This window comes from Dermacentor andersoni, chromosome 3 (genome assembly GCF_023375885.2).
Source record: "Dermacentor andersoni chromosome 3, qqDerAnde1_hic_scaffold, whole genome shotgun sequence".
Classification (NCBI taxonomy): domain Eukaryota; kingdom Metazoa; phylum Arthropoda; class Arachnida; order Ixodida; family Ixodidae; genus Dermacentor; species Dermacentor andersoni.
Window position 1 is genome coordinate 8148399 of NC_092816.1, and position 25672 is coordinate 8174070.

The following is a 25672-nucleotide window of genomic DNA, read 5'->3' on the forward strand; positions in this document are numbered from 1 at the left end:
TCGTGGGCTGACAAGTCGGGAGGCTCCACAGGATGACGGGATAGGCAGTCCGCATCCAGGTACAGTCTGCCAGACTTTTAAGTGACGTGAAAGCTGCATTCTTGCAGTTTCAGTGCCCAGCGACCAAGTCGTCCAGTGGGATCTTTGAGGGAAGACAACCAGCAAAGTGCATGGTGGTTTGTAATGACCAAAAATGTGCAGCTGAAGAAATATGGCCGAAACTTGCCAACAGCCCAAACTAGTGCGAGGCACTTGCGCTCAGTGATAGAAAACTTTCACTCTGAAGAGGAAAGAAGGCGACTGGCATAGGCAATGACGCGGTCTTGTCCTTGTTGCTGCTGGGCGAGAGCAGCGCCGATGCCATGTCCATCGGTGTAGGTGCGGAGTTCAGTGGGGGCTGACGGGTCAAAATGAGCCAAGATGGGTGGTGATGTAAGTAAAGTCGTGAGCATGTGAAACGCATTGGCCCGTTCAGGACCCCAAGAAAAAGACATGTTCTTCTTCAAAAGTTGCGTGAGTGGATGGGCAACGTCGGCGAAGTTTTTGACAAAACATCGAAAATAGGAGCACAAGCCGACAAAGCTCCGTACGTTTTTAGTGGAACGTGGCATGGGAAGTCTTTGACAATGCGAATTGTTTCTGGGTCAGGTTGCACGCCTTCAGCACTCACAAGGTGGCCAAACACAGTGATTTCGCGGCGGCCAAAACGGCATTTGGCAGTTATTATCCGTGACGCCCCACAAGCTTATCTTTCTACCAACGTGCAAGTCCAGAGGGAAGCTAGATAGAATGGAAGAGAAGAGGAGGACAGGAGGAGGCAGAGAATGGGTAGAACCGACGCAGTCGCAAAACAGCCTTGCCACTTTTCGCTTGCAGTTCCCATACAAACGCAAGGGGGGAGGGGGGAGCAGGATAGGGAAAAGGTGATGTGAGAAGGCAAGGAAACACTGGATAAACTTAAGTTCAAGGTATGATACGGTGTGTTTCTGCTATTTCTGAAAATTAAACCCTGCAAATATGTATAGCGGACAACTTACGCAGAGCGTATAGAAGCAGAGCCGCATTAATTAAAGCACACCGCAGGGTCTAGGCGACAACAGAAGCGGTTGCATGCCAAATCAACACTTCTGTGCCCGCCATGTTAGCTTTGCAGCTATGGCATTGCTCGAGGTCGCAGATTTGACTGCGGCAGCTGCATTTTGACAGGGGCAAAATAAAAAACGCTCGCACACTTTGATTTAGTGACATGTTAAAGAACACCACCGATGATATTGCCTTGCTTAGTAACTCAGTGGACCAATTGCAATGCATGCTCACTGACCTGGAGAGGCAAAGCGGAAGAGTGGGTCTAAAAATTAATCTGCAGAAAAGTAAAGTAATGTTTAACAGCCTCGGAAGAGAACAGCAGCTTACGATAGGTAGCGAGGCACTGGAAGTGGTAAGGTAAAACATCTACTTAGGGCAGGTAGTGACTGCGGATCTGGATCATGAGACTGAAATAATCAGAAGAATAAGAATGGGCTGGGGTGCATTTGGCAGGCATTCTCAGATCATGATCATCAGGTTGCCATTATCCCTCAAACGAAAAGTGTTTAACAGCTGTGTCTTAACAGAACTCACCTAGGGGGCAGAAACCTGGAGGCTTACGAAAAGGGTTCTACTTAAATTGAGGACGACGCAACGAGCTATGGAAAGAAGAATGATGGGCGTAACATTAAGGGATAAGAACAGAGCAGATTGGGTGAGGGAACAAACTCGAGTTAATGACATCTTAGTTGAAATCAATAAAAAGAAATGGGCATGGGCAGGGCATGTAATGAGGAGGGAAGATAACTGATGGTCATTAAGGGTTACGGACTGGATACCAAGAGAAGGAAGCGTAGCAGGGGGCAGCAGAAAGTTAGGTGGACGGATGAGGTTAAGAAGTTTGCAGGGACAACATGGGTACAATTAGCACATGACCAGGGTAGTTGGAGAAGTATGGGAGAGGCCTTTGCCCTGCAGAGGGCGTAGCCAAGATGATGATGATGATGTCTAGATTTGTTGATGAAAGGAAAGTTGTACTTTAGCGTTTAGTTTTAGGCAAGCTGAAATCGGTTAGTACAGGACAGGTTTAATTGGAGATTGCGGGGAGAGACCTTCATCCTACAGTCGACATAAATAAGCTGATGATGATGATGATATGCGCAGCCAGTCAGTGTGAAGTCAGGCAAAGTGCAGAGTCAGGCGCTTTTCGTCTGCTGATGCAGAAGACGACGTGCAGTCTGCTCTGGTTGGCTAGAGCAAGTGCAGCACATGACATCATAGCCTCTACCCGGCACTACACTTGTCTACAGAAGCCTGCATGAAGAGTAGGTTAAAAAAACTAGCCATATTTAATGCGTGTTCCATTTTTTTTCTTTTTTTAAGTTTCGGTTGCTATTTGTACATGGTGTGTCTACAGAGAAGGTGTGTCTCAGAGATGTTGTCACATCTTTGTGTGTTTGTGCAGCTTTACATTTGTGTGATCGACATCACCTCGTGTACCTTCGCAAGAGCCAAGTAGCGCGAAGAAACGTGGCTCCTTTCTTTGATCATCATGGTGGGCTCCAGAAACGAAGATCGCCGACTCGGTGGCGCTCTTGTCAAGACTGTATACAGAGGCGACGTCAGTCTTGCGTAAATCCAAGCAAATCTGATCGCCTCCAAGCGTAGTATGAGGCAGGGCATTATTAGAAATCTTTTCAAGCTGCTGTATGCCTCATAAATTTATTTTAATTTTTTTGGTGAACAAGTTTTTCGGACTGTTCAATCTTCTTGACTACTTTTCTCTCCCTGCGAGGTCCGGAAAATCGGTCAGCGACTGCAATTGGTGTGTAAAATTTTCACAGCTGTTGAGCATAGGCATTTGTCTCAAAAACTAACATGAATGTCAAGAATAGCTTTGCGAAAGGGCCGATGATGTCACTTGGAATATTATCACTTTGTTCTAGCTGATTAGGAAACCGCACTCCACTGTATGTTAAATGGTTCAATGGCAGTGAATTTCGTATGATGGACTCCACACAGACATTATTGCGGTCATGAAAGGAGCATAATCTTCATCAGCCCCGGTATTGGGAGGCTCAAACACAGTGCGAAGTGCATTCCTCATGCTGGCTGCTTTTCTGTGCATTCTAGTAGACTGTATCACGAGTCAGAATCACTGTCATTTGATTTTTCACACCCTGCAAAGCTATTAGAGTACAATTGTATTTGCAAAAACTCATAACAATTCCTAAAAACTCAAGCAATAAGTATAAAAATCAGCCCCCTAAGACCCTTCAGGCATGATGGTACAGGTGACCACCACCTTTAATGACATGGCAAACTGTAATAATGGAGTCTAGCACTTAATTTCTTGCACGACATGAACTTTCTATGCATAAAATACGTTATCTCATGCTTGAAACCTAGGAAGGACGGAATTTAAGTTTCTTTTGATCGAGGAATTTTAAGTTCAGTGTTCATCACGTCACAGAGGTCATCACAGTTTGGAAAAAAATGTTGCCACACGTGACAGTGGAGCCCATAGGCAGTGTGCTACCACTCTTGAAGTAATAGAAGCTTGAAAGTTAGCAGGTAAGACTGGCACACTTGAAGAGGAAAGAAATCCAGAAAACATGGTCACCTATGACCTGTGATGCCAGAAAGAGCCAACCATTATGTGCCGAAACTTTGACAAGCTAGAAATTTAAAAATATTTTTCCATAAAAAGCCTTTTAGAGACTGTAGAATGTAGTACCAGCAGTTTATTGATAGAAAATTATTTTGTTATTGCTGGTTTTGAGCTGTCCTACATATAGGACACAAGGCAAATGCGCTACTTAAAGGGTGTGGTAGAACTTAAAATACTTCTTACAAACTCCGATGGCACATTTCTCATAACGCATGCTAGTTTTCCCCATGGTAGGGGAACAAGTTGTTTGTTTGCACTGAAAAATTGCAATTTGGCTGAATCGGCCGAATCGATTTCATGTTTTCAGCAAATACTGTTGGCTCTTTGCAAGCAATGACATATAAGCCTTCTTGTATATGGCAGCTATAGGACTTTGAAATGCGTGCAGGTCACCTTTATCACTTCCTACACCGTGGTGCTTGAAGGCATTGTTGACACACACATCAGGACAGTATGTGAGCAGCAAAGAATACCGCTTCTTGCCCATATAGCAGTGCAGTGTATTGCAATGGTTTGGTGAAGTCTCTCTACTGCACCGATGTTAGCTTTATATCTGGTGATTATCAAAGGCTTTGGCTTTTGAATACAGCCTTTTAATTACTTCCTATTCAGTGTCCTAACAGCAAATGCATGGGTTCAACATCCTGAGTGTTACACCTGACTGCAACAGTAGTGTAGCGTTGGCAGCGATAGATGATTACCTCAGAATCACAATAAACTTGGTAATCAAAAGCTGACGACTATAATTTGAAAATTACTTCAACAACATTTACTAATAGTGTATCAGTCTAGGAAAGGAGTACTGAAGAAAGAATGCCTGAAAGATCAACTTATCTCATGTATCGTTTATGCATCCATTACTTTGCTGTGCACTGCAGTTGGCATTACGTACAAGGAAGGTGACCACTTCGCGTACGAAAAATGTTTAAAATGTATCCAATCAAGCCAGGGTTGCTTCTTCATAAATTGGCATGCTGCAGGACTACAAACTAGAACACATTTAGGTGATGCATGTGTTCACTTTCTGCAAATTTTTTTCTCATTTTGCTGGTTGCGTAGTGGAAAAACTTGATAAAAATGTGAAATAATCTTGCTAACATCACTGCATTGCAAAGCTTCTACTGCTTAAGCCACAAAAGTGCTCTCCGGCAAATAGTTCATGCCCGTGGTTTCGGTTTCAGATGGTTATGACCGCTAGTGCCATTCCGTACCCAATGCTGCATGTGTATCCTGCCGTGTTTCCCCTCACTGGAATAAACACGTTCTTTGCCTGGTCCCCGACTGGAGCAGTCCGGCTCTTCTGTTGCGGTGCTTCGCGCTTGGCTGTTAGGCCTCATGCCGTAGGTCTCCCATCCTGCTACCCCATCGAAGCTAACACACTTGCCTCATTCATTACTGCCGCAGCATAGTCTCCAGGCGAAATAATGCACACTGCTGAGGGCACCTCATCACAAGTGTCAATTTTGTTCGAAATGATGTTCAGCTTTTGTGGAGCTTTGTTTGCAAAAGCCTTATCAACGAATCTCTTCCCTCCCAACAAGAAGGAACAAAACAGTTTATGTGACAGACATAAATTCATGACATTAGTCTCTCTTTGATAGGACATCCAGCACACCAAACTACAGTCAACTCTCGTTACAACGGACCCTAAAAATCTGCCAGAAAATGTCCGTTTTATCCGAAGTCCATAATATCCGAAACGCCTCACTTCCAAAACAACTTTATTGTAAAGTGTGAGTGGCAAACAACCAAAGTAAAAAACTAACAACAAAAGTCGCAGTTTTGCCTGAAAGGCGAAGCCTCGATTGTGATAGCAAATTAAGCACGATAAGCATGGCAGCAACAGCGAGCAAATTGACCTTCGTGCTCTTTCTCACTTCAATGTGAACTAAACGCCGAAAGTACAGGCATACGAAGTTATTGGCACTGGGCGCACTTTGTCCATATCACAGATTGCTCTCAAAATACGGCGCCCACGCGAATAAGCACTTCGTCCACATCGCAGATCGCTTTCAAGATATGGCAACTGCGCAGCCGCACCGTAAGTGGCAGCTACTGGAGTGGAAGCCTCCTCTCTCTTGCCTACCCCAGTGCCTTGCACATGAAAGAAGATGGCACGTTTCCGCCCCCCACCCCCTTCCTCTCTCTTGCGTGCGATATTGAGCCGCGATTGTCAGCTGAGCCTCGCAGGTCAGTTGTCAGCCGTGCCGACAGGGCAAAGTATGTTTTATACACCCTATTTTGAAAAAAAATTGCAGAAAATTTTGTCCGTAATAGTCAATAGTCCGTTGTAGTGTGGTCCGTTAAAAGCGAACTTCATTGTATTAATAAAATAGGTAGGAAGAACTAAAGCTGAAATACGATCCATTATATTCAAAAGTATGTTGTACGTGGGTCCGTTGTAATGAGCGTAGACTGTATAGGCTCTTGAAACTGTACCCAACATCGTAGGTGATAAAGCCTTAAATACAGAGAACAGAGATAAGAGGCATTTTGCCCCTTATAAACAGGTAATCACAATTTTGCCAACAACCAATTATATTCAGATCAATTTGCCATGAGATGGTGCCCTTTTCGAAGTCCGGAAATTCATGATGTTGCAGCTGTCGTTATGCTGAAATGTCTAGATACTCAGTTACCAAAGTGTGCACAGACAAGAGTTATGAGCTCATAAATAGAGGCTAGGAACCTGAAGCATTTCTATAAGAAATGTGAAGAGTTACTGCAAATGAAAGTAGTGTACTAAATGTACGACACTAAGCATATATGAGTTACAAGTCAGCTTCGTTGCAGTACACCTTTGTTATGCGGTAAAGCATATAAACGCCGTGAAAGCGGCTTTCGTAATATGTCCAACTACATTGCGCAGGTAATTTAAGGCCCAATTTGCTTGGGAAATAATAATAATAATAAAAAAGAAGAGGAGGAAGTAGCCATGCTTAAGAATTGAGTAAATACTCTAATTGGACATAGTGAGCTACGGTTATTTCTTGAAAATCTTCCTAGGCCAAGCTGAAGATAGGAATTTTCTGAGGAAGATTGACAAGTGTTCAATGCATTCACTGTCCCGCAAGTTCTGATTAGAGACGCTGTCATTAATAGGGTCCCTACTGTGGTTACCACAGGGGTCAGGCATGTGCGTGCAGATCGTTCAATTTCGAATTATTCAACGAAGACCACTTTTAGGAATGAAATAATGAAGGTTTGGGCCCATAGAAATGTATGGCCGTTGACTGGGGCCTTCGCTCAGGATCAAATTCATTGGAGTCAATTTAATTAATGGAAGTCTACTGTATTCAGTATTCCCACACACCTTGCAAAATTACTTTCTCTCTCCAATTAGCTTTTTTTTTTTTGCCAGGCATCCCATTATATGATTTTTTCGAAGTGTATATAAAATGGTATTCTTACCTTCTGGTTGCTCTGCCACATGTGTTTGATATAGGCAAATGTTACAGCAGGGTAAGCAGTAGGCAGAGGCTGGTTAGGCACTAGAGAAGGGTCTGTCCCCAAAAGAGTGACCAGTGTTCTGTGAGACTGTGCCTGCAACAAAACATCAGGAGGTGTGTGCCATTAGGTTCTCCCTTACACACTTATAACAGACAAAATAAGCAGGCTGCACTATACAGCCTCAGAACAATTGTGAAAAGCCTGGCACACCAGGGGCCATATTCTCAGTTTATTACTTTCAGGGATCCTTCTGCATGACATAACACATGGCACAGTGCTTCAATGGTGTGATGGACGTTTTGCGTCCTGGTTTGGTCATCAGTGTCTGCTGAAAGTGAGCAACTCAGAATGTGACCACAGAACGGGCTCTGTATATGAACACACTCATTCATGCTGAGCCCGGTTGCTTCTAAGTACAAAACACGGGCACACAAGGGAGCAAAAGCATTCATACACCACTACTACAGAGGCCAGTTTGCTTGCACATGGCAGAACCAGGCTGTACCTTTGTTACAAAGATTTTGCAGAAAAACACCCAACTGCCAGTGCACACAAAGGAAAAGCTTATGAAAAGAATTTTAGTCGACCTTCATTGTGAATGATCACATGAAAAGAATATCGTCATGAACACCAATAAAAAGTAAAGCTAAAGAATGTAAAGAGCAATTATCCTCTTGAGGGCTTTGCCCTGTCTACCGTAAGCCATGAAGGTGCTTCTAATAAAAGCATGACTTACCAGTCGTTCATTGCGCCTGCACAGGCTGCTGAACTTTAGCCAGCTGCGCATGTCATCCTTGGGCTTAACAACCAAAGAATGAAGCTGCAATATCCTCTGCCAGTCCTCGACAATCCTCTGGCAACCCTGGCATGGCGGAGAGGTTCAAGTGAAAGCAAACATCAGAGAGCCTGTACCATCCATTACTACAAGATCATTAAAATTTCCCCCTTGTTTCTACGCATGCAGCTGATTTCATAGATGTCATGGTAAGCCAAACTACACTCAGAAAAGCTGCCTTTCAGAAAGTGAGGTAATAAGACATTAGCATACATATACAGCGAAAACACATGCATCTGTAAATTAGAAGCTCAGCACACTTTCTTTGGCAAACTACACTCACATTAGCACCATCAATAGAATATCAACATGAAGTTTAATGTCTTGCTTTCATTTTTGGCTTTAACAGATGCCTGTTACATCTTCATATCCCCTTTGTCTCACAGTACGAAGCCTCAAGCCGTCCTTTGTGCAAAGAATTACAGCATCATTCTTATTGGCCTGATCAAAATGTGCACCAGGTGCAGTATGCATTCACGCAGCAGGTGACAACACAGTAATTGGAGGTGGTGACTGCATAGCATTACAAACAACAGATGCATATGTCACCCCCTTTTAGTGTGATCAAAAAACCCGTACGGGTCCCAAAATGTCTTTGCGTTATTTTCATTGTGACTTGGTCAGTGACTGCAATTTCTTCATCAACTTAGTGCAGTGGATGCATTGAACCGTTTAAGGCAGCTCAACAAGAGAAACCTGCAGGGTAAAAATGACATAAAAGTAGTGGTGTGCAAACACCAAATTTTCCATTTCAAAGTGAATTCGAATAATAAAAACTAAGTGCCTTTCGAATTGAATATTTTTTGAATACGAATACTATTTATTGGCTTTGGCAAAAATTAAATTTTTTTCACCAACCACAAGTATGGAAAAAAAAAGTGATAGTACAGCAAATAGTGTATAGGAAAATTATGCTTTGTGGCCAACAAAATTCTCTAGTACAATACTTTTACTTGACAGTATCACAACTGCAGTTTTTGATGTTGCCATGAAGGGAGGATAGTTGCTAGTCATGTCCGTGGAGCAGTGACACCCTCCTGCATTTCCACATTCCTCCAGACACTGAAAAGAGCTGCTTGCTGGACACACTAGTGTCTGGTATCAAAAGGTATCTCTTCACAAGCCGAGTCAACAGTGGGTTTCGTGCTTACGCTGCCACTCATACAAGGATCTCTTTTTCGGCCCAAATTTCATTATGCACATATCTTATGCACATATCTTGCAGTGAAGATTCCTGCTGGTTGAGTATCCTCCAGACACTGAAAAGAGCCACTTGCTACAAGCACTAGTGTCTGGTATCGACAGGTATCTCTTCTGAAGCAGAGCCAACAGTGGGTACAATGCTTACACCACCACTCGCACAGATCTCTTTTTCGGCCCAAATTTCATTATGCACATATCTTTCAGCTTGCTCTTGTTGCAGTGAAGATTCCTGCGGGTTGAGGAGGTTATTGAAGTCTTAACACTGTGCTGATGTGGAAGGAGCTTCTTCGGGAGGTTTTGTTGCTGAGAACATCCTTGGGTCCGTGGGTATTTAAATTTTCTCACGCTTTTAACCCAGTTTGCCATAGGAGGATGTTGGTGATACAGAACTAGTCAATGTACAATTTTTCAGACTCCCTAAGAGCAAGGATGACTAAAGAAGTGGGCACTTCGAAAAAATGAAGGCGTACCTTTACTGCCCTTAAAGGCTCAAATCACCACGGCCATGTCTGAAATAGCTGTGAAGGCTCATCAGTACGATTATTAGGCGTTTAGATACTGTGACAAGCGATGGTGGGAGGGTGCGTGTATAATTGAGGAACACATACCATGTGCCATGACAGTGGCCCCTTTCCACTCTTGGTATGCTTCACCACAATACATTGTATATGCTTGACCGTGGAACACTGCGGCAGAGCTGACTTTTGGAAACGGGCATTAGGCAATGTTTCGCAGACTCTTGTTATGGTTTCCTCACTTCGAAGTTATCGGCGAGGATTACAAGAGCGCAGGTCCAACTAATGTAGTTTTGGACCTGTGGTCATGGCAAAAAGTAGGAAAAATCAAATGGCGAAGGGTTCCAGCGTCCGAAATTTCAGTCACGCTTATACATTGGCTTTATGAGGTATGTGGCGGTGATGCGAGGACGTCCAAGTTATAAGGCATGGATGAAAGATTGGGCACTCGAAAAATTGGCTGTTGGCTGTACTCAAGAGTGAGGGTCTAAAAACATTCCCAAATTGCTGCTTGGTCAAATTTGTTGCCTGAAAACCGTGTTTTTAACCCCTCAGCCAGATTAGTAGCAGACACAGGTTTAAACCTGGCAGTTGGTGTTTTCAAGATGCACGAAGAGACAGTACAGTATGTGTACTTGAGCTGATAGTGTCGGGTAGTCACCAGCACCAGTGATGGGCCCATGACATTGCCCCCTTTTCACTTTTGGTGTGCCTCACTGCAAGACAAATAAGTATCATCACAATACCTTGTATGCTTCGCTGCATAACTGTGGCAAAGCTGACTGCAGGAAACTGACCAACATTATGCTTGCATTGCTGCGTGTTGGCGACTATGCAAGAACACCGGTACAGCCATTGCAAAAGCGCACTAAGGGAGCTAGTAAACATCATTCAAGAAATGTAATTTCTCTGTGACTTCGTTGTTAAAACATGTTCGGAGTAAATTTCGAAATTTTGGGGGTTGAAATATTTCAATAGTAAAAGTGTCTTTAGAATCAAATCGAATACCAACCAATTCATAGTTTAGAATATTCACACACCGCTATATAAAACCTTAAACAAGCCATAAATGTACACTTACTTGCAGCCTGTCCCACCATTTCTGCTTGATTGCTTCCCTTCGTTCAGGCACAAGCTTGTACTGAATCACTTCCTCCAGTTCAGCCAACATCTGCACTTGCACCATAGCCTGTATTACGGTGAAATAACAAAATGAAAAAGTCAATTACACCTTATTACATAATACACAGTATGGGCTACTCTTACAAGGAACAAATATGAGTGAGAAAGTTGTGACTTTATCTTTCTTGCAAGTCTTGAAACACTGCTTTTCCACTGATGGCTTAAAGTATGTGGCACTGGCTCTTCTCCGTGTGCATGCACAACATACTGACCCTTTTCCTGCTGGCAAGTGGAGCCGGAGCACCATGATACAGTGAGCCATCGCTGTGATCCCCTTAACAGTGGACTACACCATATATTTCAGGTATTAGCTATCAGGAGTGTGCCAACAACAAGATATTAGATTTTGAATTAAATATCAAATCAAATCTCACAAAAAAAGAAATAGAAATATTTAATATAATCAAATTTAAAACTAAGTTTGATTTTTGTGAACTTGTGCAAGAAAATCAGCTGTTGGACATACTTAGGAGTGTATCTTTATTGGTAATAGGAACTCTTCCAGCTGGCTATATAATACTGGTATTTATGGATGGAGACATTCAATATTGTCTACTGTTATTAACTGTCATCTACTGCTATTATTACACCAAATCAATAAGCCAGCACTGATTACAGCTCTGGAACATATTGTATCAATAGCATGTCTACCTAATGCTCCACGTGAATGTTTTCTTTCTTTTTTTTTTCTCTTCAGGCGAGTTCTGTGGGTCGTCGTTAGCACATTAAGGCCAATCCACGAGGCAGACAAACGTGCAAATGGTACATCATCTGATTCGATGTGATTGCTCCGTGCTTAGCCACTGTGAGGGTAGCACAGCTGCTTTAACCAACCATCCCAAACAGCTACTCTGTTTTCTGCTGCCTACCAAGGGTTCTGAAACCAGGAGGGCAGAAGTTTACAAGACGCACCCCACTCTTTCTCTGTCCACTCTGCTGTACGTGGAAATGTGTTTGCAGCTGAATGGCCTGTAGACTGGTGACATGATATTTTCATGCCCATCAAATAAATTCAGAGCTAGTGCAGTGATGGGTTCCATAAAACTGTAAGAAGACCAGAAGAAATGGCCATGGAAAAAAAGAACTTCAGGTAAACCCACAACAGGAGGTAGGACACTCACGCAAGGATGAATGAAAGCAAAAGTTGCATGAAAACAATGGACAGCCAAATGGGCTTGTAAACGACAACTTGCGGGATTGTTTCAATAATTCTGTAATCTTAGAGTCAACACAAACCATAATCTCTGGGATCTGTATTTTACACCGATGATTTTTTTCTTTTCCCTTTCTTCTAGCATTTGGTTAATTGCATGTACAGCTGCTGACCGATTCTTTGAATGCCTTATTTTAAGGCCTGCACGATTATTTGGCCTTTTGAAACAGCCATGCATGCAATGTTGCAATGGTGGCGGCCATGAGCAATGTTAATGCCATCTACACCCTTTCCTTCGTCAGCAGCAAAATGTTTCGTTTACTTCTTGTGCATTGGTGAAGCTCTGGAAGAAGCATTTTGTGGGTGTGCTTGTCTATGTCTTCAGGAAGAAAACAAGCTGATTCAGGGAAGGACAAATAAATACATAACAAGAACTGAGTCCCTAACGCTGGAACTTAACCCATTCCCAGCAGACCTCCTCACAACATCATTAGCTCAAACAATTTTTTTATTTCTGAAAAAGGATGTCCCAGGACTAAACTACACCTAGGAAAGCGACGTGCCTGCATTTACTTGCATGATGGGAACTGGTACCCAATTGCTTTGTGCTTTTGCAGCACTGCAACAGATGCTGCATGGAGGCTATACCAAATAATTGAGAAACTGAATAATAGATGCTCAAGTTGTAAATTCAATTATTTAATTTGTATTTAAGTGTTCACACACTCCTATTACTCAAGTATACTAATAAAGATGGGGTAAGCGATTAGCTACATTCCAGCTTATAGCAGTGAAAAAAAAAAGTTTGATGTTGCAAGTATCTGCATCATCCATACACACCCCATATGCTCGGCTATAGCTTTCTCCAACCATGGCAGTAAGGTCTGTGTCTATCAGGTCTCTTGCTTTGTCAATGAACTGAAACAAACAAAAGCACGCATGAAGATAATAAATTAATGCATATATCAACAGCAAGAGACACCCAACTGCATTCTACTCAAAATATGGAGAACCTATGCCCTAAGTATGAGTCACATCAATTATGGAGTCGGAGCACAATGCTAGGTCAAGCATGAACAAGCCTTTTGACACCTACAGCTGTATGTTTACATATGGTTTAATGAAACACTTTTCAAGTCACTTAACCTTCTTTCCACAAAGCTTTTGTGAGGTCAGAAAAAATGACATCACAAAAGTGGGCCCCTGTAAGATTTGCTGATCTACATCTGTCATCTGACCTTCAAAGGCTAAATGCCTGCTGCATAGACAACAGTATATAGAATGGTTTTTTCTCTCCAAATGAAACATTCCTTCACCATCCTTTCACTGAGATGAAGCTGCTTTGATCTGTCATCAATGCATATGATGCATACCAATTAATTCTGGATAAAAAACTGCAGCAGCACACTGCAACATCCCACCTCTGTGTCAAAACTGCACTAAAAAAAGTAGGGGTGTGCCAATACCGAATAGTAGATTAAAAATGAAATAGCAAATCGAATCAAGAAAAAAAGAAAATGAGTATCAAATTGAATGCTGAATACCAGAAAATTTTTCCCACAATTTAATGCTTACAAATTTTGGGATAAAAAATATGGTGCTACATGCTCAGGAGTCTCCTAGCATTGCATAACAAGAATGTAGCAAGGCATCAGTAACTTAGGTACAGAGAAATTAAGACATACAGCACAGTCTACTATTATTAAAGGGAATACCAAATTATTATGCCAGCCCTGATTACAGCTCAGTTCTAGTATATGAAAGTCTGGAAAGCATATTTCTTCTATCAAAGAATTTCTGTTGAATAGAATTAATTGCTCTTATTTCCTCTGAATCTAATGAATTAGTGGTGTTCTGTTGTACTGGACACCAATGAGGTTCTGTCTAATGCCAAACCTGGTGTTCTGCAGCAATCTTTTATATCTTGCATAGAAAGTTTTGCTTTCCAGGTTCCTCCAAGATATAGAAGAGCTTATTAGAGGTTGGATTGTGCAACATTTTGACGAGACACACAGAAGAGACACACACCACAGAACGCTACTTGCAACTATCGTTTTATTCCCTTGTCAGTGGAATAAATACAGGAAGATACTCAGGGAGGAGGGCGGTAGCGGGGAAAAAAAAAAAATAGTTTTGACAAACATTGCCATCTACCAATGCCAAGCCGGCTTTGTCATGAGATCGTTTTTGCTGCACTCGACATCACAAAAAAAGACCAGGATACGACTGCAATGAGGGAGTGGTATATTCCATTCCACTTCAGTGCGGCAGAAAGTACATCGGACAGACTGGACGATGTTTAAACGAAAGATTAAAGGAACATGATTATAACGTTTCAAGAACAGTCGCCGGACACCTTGGGATACATTGTAGAGATTGCGCATGTCGGCCATTATTCAAGAATTGTAAGATTGTGAGCAAAGATGGCAGCCAAATAACGCGGGAGATAATCGAAGCCGCTGAGATTGCGCGTTTGGGAAGTATGTGCGTGAGCACGCCCTCAGTATCCCTTAGTGCAAAGGAATTAGATTACCTCACGCGCTAATCTGAAATTTTCTGTCCCGTTTTTTTTTTTTTAAGATGTCGAGTGCAGCAAAAACGATCACATGACAAAGCCGGCTTGGCATTGGTAGATGGCAATGTTTATCAAAACTATTTTTGGTTTTTGTTTATTTGTTTTTTTTGTCACTACCGCCCTGCCTCCTGAGTATCTTCCTGTATTTATTCCACTGACAAGGGAATGAAACGATAGTTGCAAGTAGCGCTCTGTGGTGCGTGTCTCGTCAAAATGTTGCGCAATCCAACCTCTGATATTGACACGTGTACTTATCTTTATCGGGCAACCACGTTTCGCCGCCTAACAAATGTAATCGCACAGCATGGGACGCGCCTGCATGTATCCGAAGTTTCTGGAAAGTTATCGATGCTTCTATCCGCTGTCTGTTGTCGCCGAGACTTCTGTTATCTGATTTCATCACCTGACGCGAATGGTGTAGAACTTTGTGGAAGGCACGCGGGTCCGAACGATTAGTCTGGAACATTGGACGACTGCTCTATAAAAGCCGACCCGCTTGACCCGCTGATCAGATTTTCGACGATCGCCGACTGTGTTCGCCGCTTTCGTTGTGCTATAAGTGTAGCCTGTTTTGTGGGCACAGGTTCGCCCAATAAAAGCTAGTTTTGTATTCCACCGTACTGCTTCTTTCTTCACCGTCACTACCACGTGACATCTGGTGGAGGTGCTTTTGGTCCATGTACCGGACGCCCCCGACAAGCCGTGATCCAAGCCCGGACCGTAAAGAGAGCACCAACGTAGTCACGGACCATCGAGTAAGCCGTCGTCTACAACAGCTGCCCCCGGAACACGGACTTCTACCTGAGAAGACCAAGAAGATCGTGGCCAAGACAACCCCAATGGCTGCCCCAGCGACCCCCGTTGTCCTGCAACAACCTCGGGACCCACCGACCTTCCATGGAGCAGCAACTGAAGACCCGGAATCCTGGCTGGAGACGTACGAGCGAATCGCGACTTTCAACAACTGGGACTCCGACGACAAGTTGCGGCATGTATACTTCGCCCTAGAAGACGCCGCGAGAACGTGGTTCGAGAACAGGGAGTCGACATTGACAACATGGGACCTGTTCCGTACCGGCTTCCTGCGCACCTTTACAAGCGTCGTGCGCAAGGAAAGGGCCGAAGCTATGCTGGACGCCCGAGTGCAGCTACCAAATGAGAACGTTGCCATCTTTACGGAAGAAATGAGCCGTCTGTTCCGCCACGCCGACCCGGATATGGCCGAGGAAAAGAAAGTACGCCTACTCATGCGTGGTGTGAAGGAAGAACTTTTCGGCGCAATGGTACGAAGCCCACCGACGACCGTAGCAGAGTTCCTTCGCGAGGCCACCGGCATTGAGAAGACACTCGAAATGCGGAACCGGCAATTCAACCGCTGCACAAGCTCTACCCACTACGCAGGAATTCAATCACTGGCCACGGACGATCTGCGCGAGACCATCAGGGCCATTGTGTGCGAAGAACTGCGCAAGGTCTTGCCTTCGTCGCAGCCTCAAGTGGCCTCTATCGCCGACATCGTGAAAGAAGAGGTGCACCGATCCCTTGGAGTTCCTGAGGTGCAACCAGAACCACCGCAGCCGGAAGCAATGACCTACGCCGCCGTCGTCGCCCGCCGTCAAGGCCCCCCTGTGCGACCGCGCCAAGGTCCTGCAACACCGCAATTCCGTCGTCCGCCGCCGCCGCCGCCAGCGCGCCCACCCGTCGCCCAGCGCACCTATGCGAGGAAGACGGACATTTGGCGAGCCCCCGACCACCACCCGCTCTGCTATCACTGCGGAGAAGCCGGCCACGTGTGCCGCTGATGCCCATACCGCGACATGGGACTGAGAGGGTTCGCCGTCAACGCGCCGCGTCCACAGCTTAGGGAGCGCCCATGTGACATTGCCGATTACCTAGCCGGCACTCAGTGGAACTCTCGACGACCGTCCCGTTCGCCGTCACCAGGCCGCTACCTGTCGCCGCAGCGCCGTCCATACACTGGCCCAGCCCGGAACCGCTCTGCGAGCCCATACCCGGAAAACTAAAAGCAGCAACCGATGGAGGTGCGGTTGCTGTTCGTCGAACTGACGAAGATCCTCCGCCGCCGACGAAGACGACGAAGAGACCACCTCGACGACATAATAACGACCCGCCGCCGTCCCGACGCAGTCAGGAAGCCAAGACTACACCGACGAAAGACGACTTGACGACGCGACGTTCCAGCTTCAGTTCAACACGACGCAGCCGCGATCCGACGCCAAGACCTAACTGCAACGCCAGACAAAGAACCACCGACCTCGACGTGCTTCTCGACGGCCACGCAGTTACCGCCTTAGTGGACACAGGCGCTGATTACTCCGTCATGAGTGGACCCATCGCCGTCCAGTTGAAGAAAGTTAAGACTGCATGGGAAGGCCCTCAGATTCGCACCGCTGGAGGACACCTCATCACGTTGACTGGTATCTGCACGGCAAGAATAACCATTCATGACCGGACTTACCCTGCCACCTTCGTTATTCTCCAACAGTGTTCACGAGACGTCATTCTCGGTATGGACTTCCTGGACCAACACGGCGCAATCATCAACCTGAAGTCGAAGTCAGTAACGCTGTCGGAAGATAAAGCAATGCCGCCGGAGAGCCCTCGTAGCCATCACGCCTTGAGTGTGCTCGAAGATCAAGTGAGCATCCCGCCTCGCTGCAGCATTGTTATTTCGGTCAGCACCGAAACACCCGCTGACGTAGAAGGCAACCAACGTCTACTGCTAGACCGTGAAATTTGCGTCGCAAGAGGGATCGCTCGACTGCATGGAGGGAAAACTGAAGTGTTGCTGACAAACTTCAGCCAGGAGTTCAAGCACATCAACAAGGGCACGACGATCGCGTACATCGAGGAAATTCTGGAAACAAGTAATGCGTTTGTCCTCTCGGATTCCGCCGCATCTACCCCGACGACCATGGTTCCCGAACCAGACTACGACATTAATCCAAATCTCCCTATGATTAAGCAACAGCAGCTCAGAAGTCTGCTCCGACGATACAAAGGCTGCTTTTCGACGTCATCGAGGATTCGACAAACACCAGTCGCCAAGCATCGCATAATCACCGAGGAATGCGCTCGACCACTCCGTCAGAGCCCTTACCGAGTTTCGGCGCGAGAACGTGAAGCTATAAGAGAACAAGTCGACGAAATGTTGCGCGACGACATCATCCAGCCGTCGAAAAGCCCGTGGGCATCCCCTGTTGTTCTGGTAAAGAAAAAGGACGGAACCCTACGTTTCTGCGTCGATTATCGTCGTCTGAACAAGATCACGAAGAAGGACGTATACCCCCTCCCACGGATAGACGACGCATTGGATCGGCTCTGCAACGCTAAATACTTCTCGTCCATGGACCTCAAGTCTGGCTATTGGCAAATAGAAGTCGACGAAAGAGATCGCGAAAAGACCGCCTTCATCACCCCAGACGGCCTCTACGAGTTTAAGGTTATGCCATTCGGACTGTGCTCGGCGCCTGCAACGTTCCAGCGCGTAATGGACACGGTTTTAGCAGGATTGAAGTGGCAGACCTGTCTCGTATACTTGGATGACGTCGTCGTCTTCGCCGCAAATTTCGACGTTCACCTTAGGCGGCTGGCAACAGTACTAGAGGCCATCAGGTCATCAGGACTTACTCTGAAGCCGGAAAAGTGCCGCTTCGCTTACGAGGAGCTTCTATTTTTAGGCCACGTCATCAGCAAATCTGGAGTCCGCCCCGACCCGCAGAAGACAGCTGCCATAGCAAAGTTCCCACAGCCCATCGACAAGAAGGCAGTGCGTAGATTTCTTGGCATGTGTGCCTACTACAGGCGATTTGTCAAGAACTTTTCACGCATCGCTAAGCCGCTGACGCAGCTAACTAAATGTGACGTCGAGTTCAAGTGGGAAACGCCGCAGGCCGACGCATTTCAAGAACTCAAACGACGCATGCAGTCGCCGCCCGTACTTGCGCACTTCAACGAGCACGCCGATACCGAAATCCACACTGACGCCAGTAGCCTAGGCCTCGGCGCCGTCCTGGTCCAGAGAAAAGATGGACATGAACACGTGATAGCTTACGCTAGCCGGTCGTTGTCAAAAGCGGAAGGCAATTATTCTACAACCGAAAAGGAATGCCTCGCCATCGTTTGGGCTACAGCGAAATTTCGCCCTTACCTATATGGCAGGCCATTCAAAGTCGTCAGCGACCATCACGCCTTGTGTTGGCTAGCGAATTTAAAGGATCCCTCAGGACGGCTGGCACGGTGGAGCCTGAGACTACAAGAATACGACATCACTGTAACATGCAAATCCGGACGAAAACACTCAGACGCCGATTGCCTATCACGCGCCCCCATTGACCCGCCGCCTCAAGATGACGAGGATGACGACGCCTTCCTTGGAATAATAAGCGCGGAAGACTTCGCCGAACAACAACGAGCGGACCCGGAACTTAAAGGCCTCGTCGATTATTTGGAAGGGCACACCGACGTTGTTCCCAGGGCATTTAAGCGCGGATTATCTTCCTTCACGCTTCAAGACAGTCTACTCGTGAAGAAGAACTTCTCACCAGTCCGCGCCAATTACCTTCTTGTTGTCCCGTCAGGACTTCGTCCAGAAGTATTGCACGCCCTACATGACGATCCGACCGCTGGACACCTCGGATTTTCCTGGACACTATCGAGGGTACAAGAAAAGTATTATTGGCCGCGCCTGACCGCCGACGTCACCCGTTATGTCAGAACATGCCGAGACTGTCAGCGACGCAAGACACCGCCGACAAGGCCAGCCGGATTACTACAGCCAATCGAGCCTCCTTGCCGACCATTCCAGCAGATCGGGATGGACTTGTTGGGACCCTTTCCGACGTCAATAACCGGAAATAAGTGGATAGTCGTGGCGACGGACTACCTCACCCGCTTCGCTGAAACAAAAGCACTGCCGAAAGGTAGCGCAGCCGAAGTGGCGAAATTCTTTGTCGAAAACATTCTGCTGCGACATGGCGCCCCAGAAGTCCTCATCACCGACCGAGGAACGGCCTTTACAGCGGAGCTCACCCAAGCCATTCTGAAATACAGTCAGACAAGGCACAGGAGGACAACGGCTTACCACCCGCAGACGAATGGTCTTACGGAGCGGCTGAATAAGACCCTCGCCGACATGCTAGCGATGTACGTCGACGTCGAACACAAGACCTGGGATGCCGTCCTGCCGTACGTAACATTTGCTTATAACACGGCGGTACAAGAAACAACACAGATCACGCCGTTCAAGCTGGTCTACGGCAGGAACCCGACGACGACGCTCGACGCCATGCTGCCTCACGTCACGGACGAGGAGAACCTTGACGTCCGTACCTACCTCCAGTGCGCCGAAGAAGCCCGACAGCTCGCCCGCCTGCGAATCAAGAACCAGCAGAGGACCGACAGCCGACACTACAACCTCCGACGACGCTTCGTGGAGTACCAGCCCGGTGACCGTGTTTGGGTTTGGACCCCTATACGCCGACGAGGACTGAGCGAGAAGCTTTTGCGTCGCTATTTCGGACCGTACAAGATCATCCGACGTATTGGCGCACTGGACTATGAGGTCATGCCAGACGGTATTTCGCTATCACAGCGGCGCCGCTCGCGACCTGAAATAGTCCACGTTGTGCGACTCAAGCCTTACTACCAGCGTTAACGAACTTTGTGGCTTCGCGTAACTGACCTTTGGACTTTATTTCTTTTTTGTTACTTATGTTTAGGAAGTGTCCTTTTGTGTTTCGCTCTCTTATATTTGTAGCATCGGGACGATGCTTTTTTAAGAGGGGGGGTATTGACACGTGTACTTATCTTTATCGGGCAACCACGTTTCGCCGCCTAACAAATGTAATCGCACAGCATGGGACGCGCCTGCATGTATCCGAAGTTTCTGGAAAGTTATCGATGCTTCTATCCGCTGTCTGTTGTCGCCGAGACTTCTGTTATCTGATTTCATCACCTGACGCGAATGGTGTAGAACTTTGTGGAAGGCACGCGGGTCCGAACGATTAGTCTGGAACATTGGACGACTGCTCTATAAAAGCCGACCCGCTTGACCCGCTGATCAGATTTTCGACGATCGCCGACTGTGTTCGCCGCTTTCGTTGTGCTATAAGTGTAGCCTGTTTTGTGGGCACAGGTTCGCCCAATAAAAGCTAGTTTTGTATTCCACCGTACTGCTTCTTTCTTCACCGTCACTACCACGTGACAATATGCTATACCAACGCGCTAGTCGTCAACCTTGGCAAGTTTCATAGAAGAGCTGCCATCACATTACCGCAAGTGGCTTACTGTAATGCCAATCTGTTTCATTGCCAGGCTCAGTATGATTTGCCACCTGTCAAAGATATTGAAATCTGGAGGGTCATGGCAAATTTGCATTTTCCTTTCCTTTGTTTATCCGCTGTCTGCACCAAATGCATGCAAACGGGTCATGACACTGTTGCACCTAAGCGTGAACACCACCCAAAGCTAGTCTTGTGCAGGTTGCTTGAAGCTACAAAAAGAGACCAACGTGCGTCTATGAACGGCATAGGGAACGAGAGGTCGCCATACAGTATGTCAGAAAAATGTCGGCCATGAACAACTTTGTTGCTATCCCAACCAATTGTGTTCATTTGCGCGCATGTTAGTTTGCTTTCCAAATGTTGTGTAGCTGCTGCGAATAGATCTGCATCAATTCAGCACCAAACTGTAATTTTAGCTGCCAATGCCCAATGAAGTAGAGTCGATTAGGCCTAATGGCCTAGGCAGTATGGTCGTGACAAAAATTCACCGTTGGCCGATGTGCTAATGGGCTGCAAGCTGTTGCAGAATGCTTGCCACAAATATGTTTGTACGGTTGGCTCATCAGTGGTCAATCCCAAAATGATGCACGTGGGTTAGATTGACAGCTCTTGAAGTGGCATGAAGTTTGTCACTGCATATCCAACACAATCTGCATGCTTCTTGGCAGCTAATCAGCCCAATCTTTGCACATGCTTCCACACTTTATAAAATACATGCTGCCTTTGTTGCCATTCCATCTGTCCGCACTGCATTATCATTTCAATTGGTCCTGATGACCCAGACGAACTTTGTACTGACAGAGGCGAACTGAGCTGATGCGACAATGTTCTGCAGCCTGCGGCATATGGCCGCTATGTGTGTGTGTGTGTGTGGATCCTCGCATCAGGCTGACGTCAGGGAGCGCTTTCAGTGACAAAGTCTGCTACCCCTGTGTGCTTAGCACTCAATTTGTACCGAAAAGGAAGTGAACCGCTTGCTTGGGTGGCATTGAACACAAGGGGGCGCGCGGGGCATGTGAAATGCGGCACTGTGCGGGTCTTTACACAGGGTACGTATATCAAATATTGAAAAATGGGATAGTAGATATTCGATTCAAGAATCGACTTATTCAGCCTTTCACTATTCAATTCAACTAGGTGATATATGAGTATTCACACACCCCTACAAAGAAGACAACAGTTTATCCAGGAGGGTGGCTTACACCCATTTCCCAGAGTGACACAACACTCATCTAGCACCACCACATTCAGCACTTAACCAAACTTTAACAGCTCCTCATGGGAAATACAGAAAGGGAGAACACAGAACAAGAATACTACGAGAGATAACTTTCCTCTGGAATACTATACACAGCTATATGCAAGTTTTAAGGTTATCCACAATACTGAGACTGCATTACTGGTCACAGTCTTTGCACATCAACAAAGACAAAACACAAATGTGTGTATGTGGTATGAATGATGAAGAGCTTCAGAAGATTAAACTTCGTCTCGAGCGTTTTGTAACTGAGCTTCTCATAGCCTGGATATTGCTTTGAGATGTAGGGCCTGAGAAAAAGCGATATCTCAAGAGATGCACCATTCCACCATACCTGCTGTGCACCTTGGAAGTTTTCCTTGTGTACAGCAAGTACTGCTTGGTGAAAGGCACTGTCAGTGGTTTCACGAGGGATCACCTGCACATACTCCTCCATGGTTTCCCACTTTTCTGCAAACACCAAGCAAAACAAGAGTTAATGCTTACCTACAATGGCACCAACTTGAAAGATTAAAACAGACACGAAAGCTAAATAATAAATAGGGCCATAGTTGGTGAGGATAAACAGCTCTTCAGCAGAGAAGGTGATAAACGAATGGATCCTCCTTAAATATTACTACCAATCTGCTGCACTGACAACATGGTAAGACTACAAAGATATTGCCAGCAATACATTAAGAGATTTGGGTGATTACTTCACAGAATTAAGTCCATGAAAGTTGCCCCGCTTTGAGAGCCAGGCCAGTTGCTTTGTGTTGTTCTCTGAAATACCTTTGGCAATTGCCCACTGCTACTCCAGAAACATAACCTACTACTGTAGTTTAGTTTACGCTAGTAGACAGTTCTAGTACCGTATCTTCCGGTCTATAAGCCACACCTTTGTTTAAGTATTCCCCCACTCAAAATGACAGTTCTATAGAAAAAAAAAAAAGCACGTCTGTAAGTTGCACGGGAGTATAAGATGTACCTGTTCATTTGCTAAGCGATTTAAAAAAACACTGTGACGTTTCACTTCGTGAACGCAGGTCACACACAAGCAATGAGATGGACACACCAGACACATTTCTGTGGTCGTGGTCACTGCAATGTTCCGTATAAAGTCCAAGGGTGATAACATTGTCCCTGTGCCGTATATTGTATGTGAGAGTGGAAGCGTGCAACGATGACCCAAATCACAAACAAGGGAAAACGCGGGCAGGCAGTACAGGAGGGAGGGGGAGGGGGGGCTTATACTCTGGTAGCAACTGCATAGCTTGCACAGCGGCACACACCGCATATTGAAAGCGATCTGCAGATGCGGCAACTTTGGAGTCGGTCAACTCGCAGTCAGGTTGCCGTTGCTTGCGTTGCTGCTCTGTCCTTCTCACACGGCGCTCGGCAACACAATCATGAGAAGAACCCAGTAAATCCATAGCGCGCACAAAACCCATAGCAACAGCCAAAGGAGGTCAACCCAGCGTGTTCCACATGATCATAGCATCTAAACCAATTTTGACAATAGTTTTTTCCGTTAAAAAAAAAAAAATGGGTGGGGAGAGAGTAATGTATATAAGTCGCACCATTCTATACAACGCACCGACGAAAAATTTAGAAAAAAAAAAAATATAAGCACAACTTATACACTGCAAAATACAGTATATCCTTTCTTGGCACATTACATGACTAAACATAATATAACTATGACCCGTTACCACTATGTCCTCGACGGATGGTATAACACTAAATGCTGCAATGCCGCCTGGTAGATAAGGATTACACTGTGAAAGAGAAATTGTAAGGAAAATGCTTTGAGTTGCTGATTAACTCAGCAAGTTGCTCTGCAGTTTGCTAACCCCTGGCTAGTTCAAATTGTAGAGCGACTCCCCAGGAAAGGCACTGTTCCCGACTTCGATCCCAAAACAAGATTTAATTTTTCTTCAACAGGCAAGTTTGCTTTCCGATAAAACCATGTGAATTTCCTTTGGAGATTTGTGCTACTAATGGGTGAATGAGAATCTTTCCCTTTCCTGCAACTTCTTGCACCTCACAGATTCCTGCACAACTGATTTGCCATATTCGGCGTCCCTGTGCTTCGAGTTGCCAATTGATTCGCTCTTGTGCTGTGATCTGTTAGCCTGTTTAGCTCAGATTGTAGAACAAGCGCTTGCAAAAGTCATTGGCCCCGAGATAAATCCCTAAATCAGGACAAGCTTTTCTTCGACTGTGAACCTTTCTTTAATTCTGAGAAGCCTGTATTGAGTTTCCCTTTTAGCTTCACGCTTCTGTCAGGTGGTCGAAAATTTTTCCTTTCATACATACCTTGCGAATTTCTGCAGAACTGATTTGCCATATTGAAACATTAAACCATCTTAACAGCAACGGAAGATTATCTTATTAGGTCTAACTTGAAGCTTACTTGAAGGTCAGAAACAAATACAGTAAAATCCTGTTGATATGTTCCCGTTACGTACATTTTCTCAGCACCAACATTCACAGTCGAGAACACAAAAAAGATGACCCAATAGAGTTACTCTAATTTTTTGCCGGTTCATATGTTCCCAGAACACACAATTTTTCGGCACTAACGTTCAGTACATCACTAAACTGTGATTGTATGATACGTAGTCTGGCCGCTAGATCCCATGTAAACAAGAAAATGCGCGAGGCGCGCGATCACAAACAGTATATATATATATATATATATATATATATATATATATATATATAGTATGTGTGCCCGACATGGAAGCTTCACCGCGATGCTTGCCTGCCCATATGTCTCGCATAAAAACACCGGCACGAACTCAGTTTCTTATTTCGGTACCAGCAAATCTTCTCTGGGGACACTGCACGCGGCATTCACAGCTATCACTGCCAATCCTATTGTGATAAGGATCTTCACCTATCTGTTTCGCAGTGCGTGGTGCCGTCACAAGCAGAGCGCATGCCAGGCGATAACTGAAATGCGACGCTGTTCCCTGCTGCAGACTGCGATGGTATAAGTTTTCCAGCCGCTAGATTCCATGTGAACAAGAAAAGGCGCGAGGCACGCGCGATCAAAAACAGTATATAGCCACCCGTCTCACGCGCAAACGACGGCAAGCACAGTTTCTTATTTCGGTCCCAGCAAATATCCAGCTGGGCCGTTGCACGCCGCATTTACAGCTATCGCCGCGAAGCCAATTGCGCTAAGCGTTTTCATCTACCTGTTTTACAGCGCGTGGTGCATAGTGTGTTGTGCCATTGGTAGCAAACTGCATGCTTTTAGTAGGCGATAATCCAAATGAGCCGCTGTTCCCTGCTGCAGGCGGTGCAATGTCGGCAACAGGTTTGGCTTCGGCGGCATCCGGCCTCGCCCACCAGCCCGATTTCGTTTCGGTTTCCTGTCGCCCTCTTAAAACACCACGCAATAGTAAAACAATAAAACTCGTCTATGGCTGCTGCAGCACCACAAGCTCGACGTGCATCGGCATCTCATGGCGCAGCGATCCGCACGACGCTTCGCATTACATAGATGTCA

General features: G+C 45.7%; 1 protein-coding gene across 3 annotated transcripts in view; it reads right to left on the bottom strand.

The window, feature by feature from the left end:
- The window catches only part of mTor (serine/threonine-protein kinase Tor), a 388261-nt gene that overhangs the window by 115099 nt on the left and 247490 nt on the right, over positions 1–25672 (bottom strand). For all 3 annotated transcript variants that reach the window (XM_072287059.1, XM_072287057.1, XM_072287058.1), the window contains 5 exons: positions 22508–22623; positions 12876–12953; positions 10782–10889; positions 7884–8009; positions 7109–7240 (listed from right to left, as the gene is read on the bottom strand). In XM_072287059.1, the coding sequence (XP_072143160.1) occupies positions 7109–7240; positions 7884–8009; positions 10782–10889; positions 12876–12953; positions 22508–22623 (560 nt within the window). The remainder of the gene's footprint in view (positions 1–7108; positions 7241–7883; positions 8010–10781; positions 10890–12875; positions 12954–22507; positions 22624–25672) is intronic.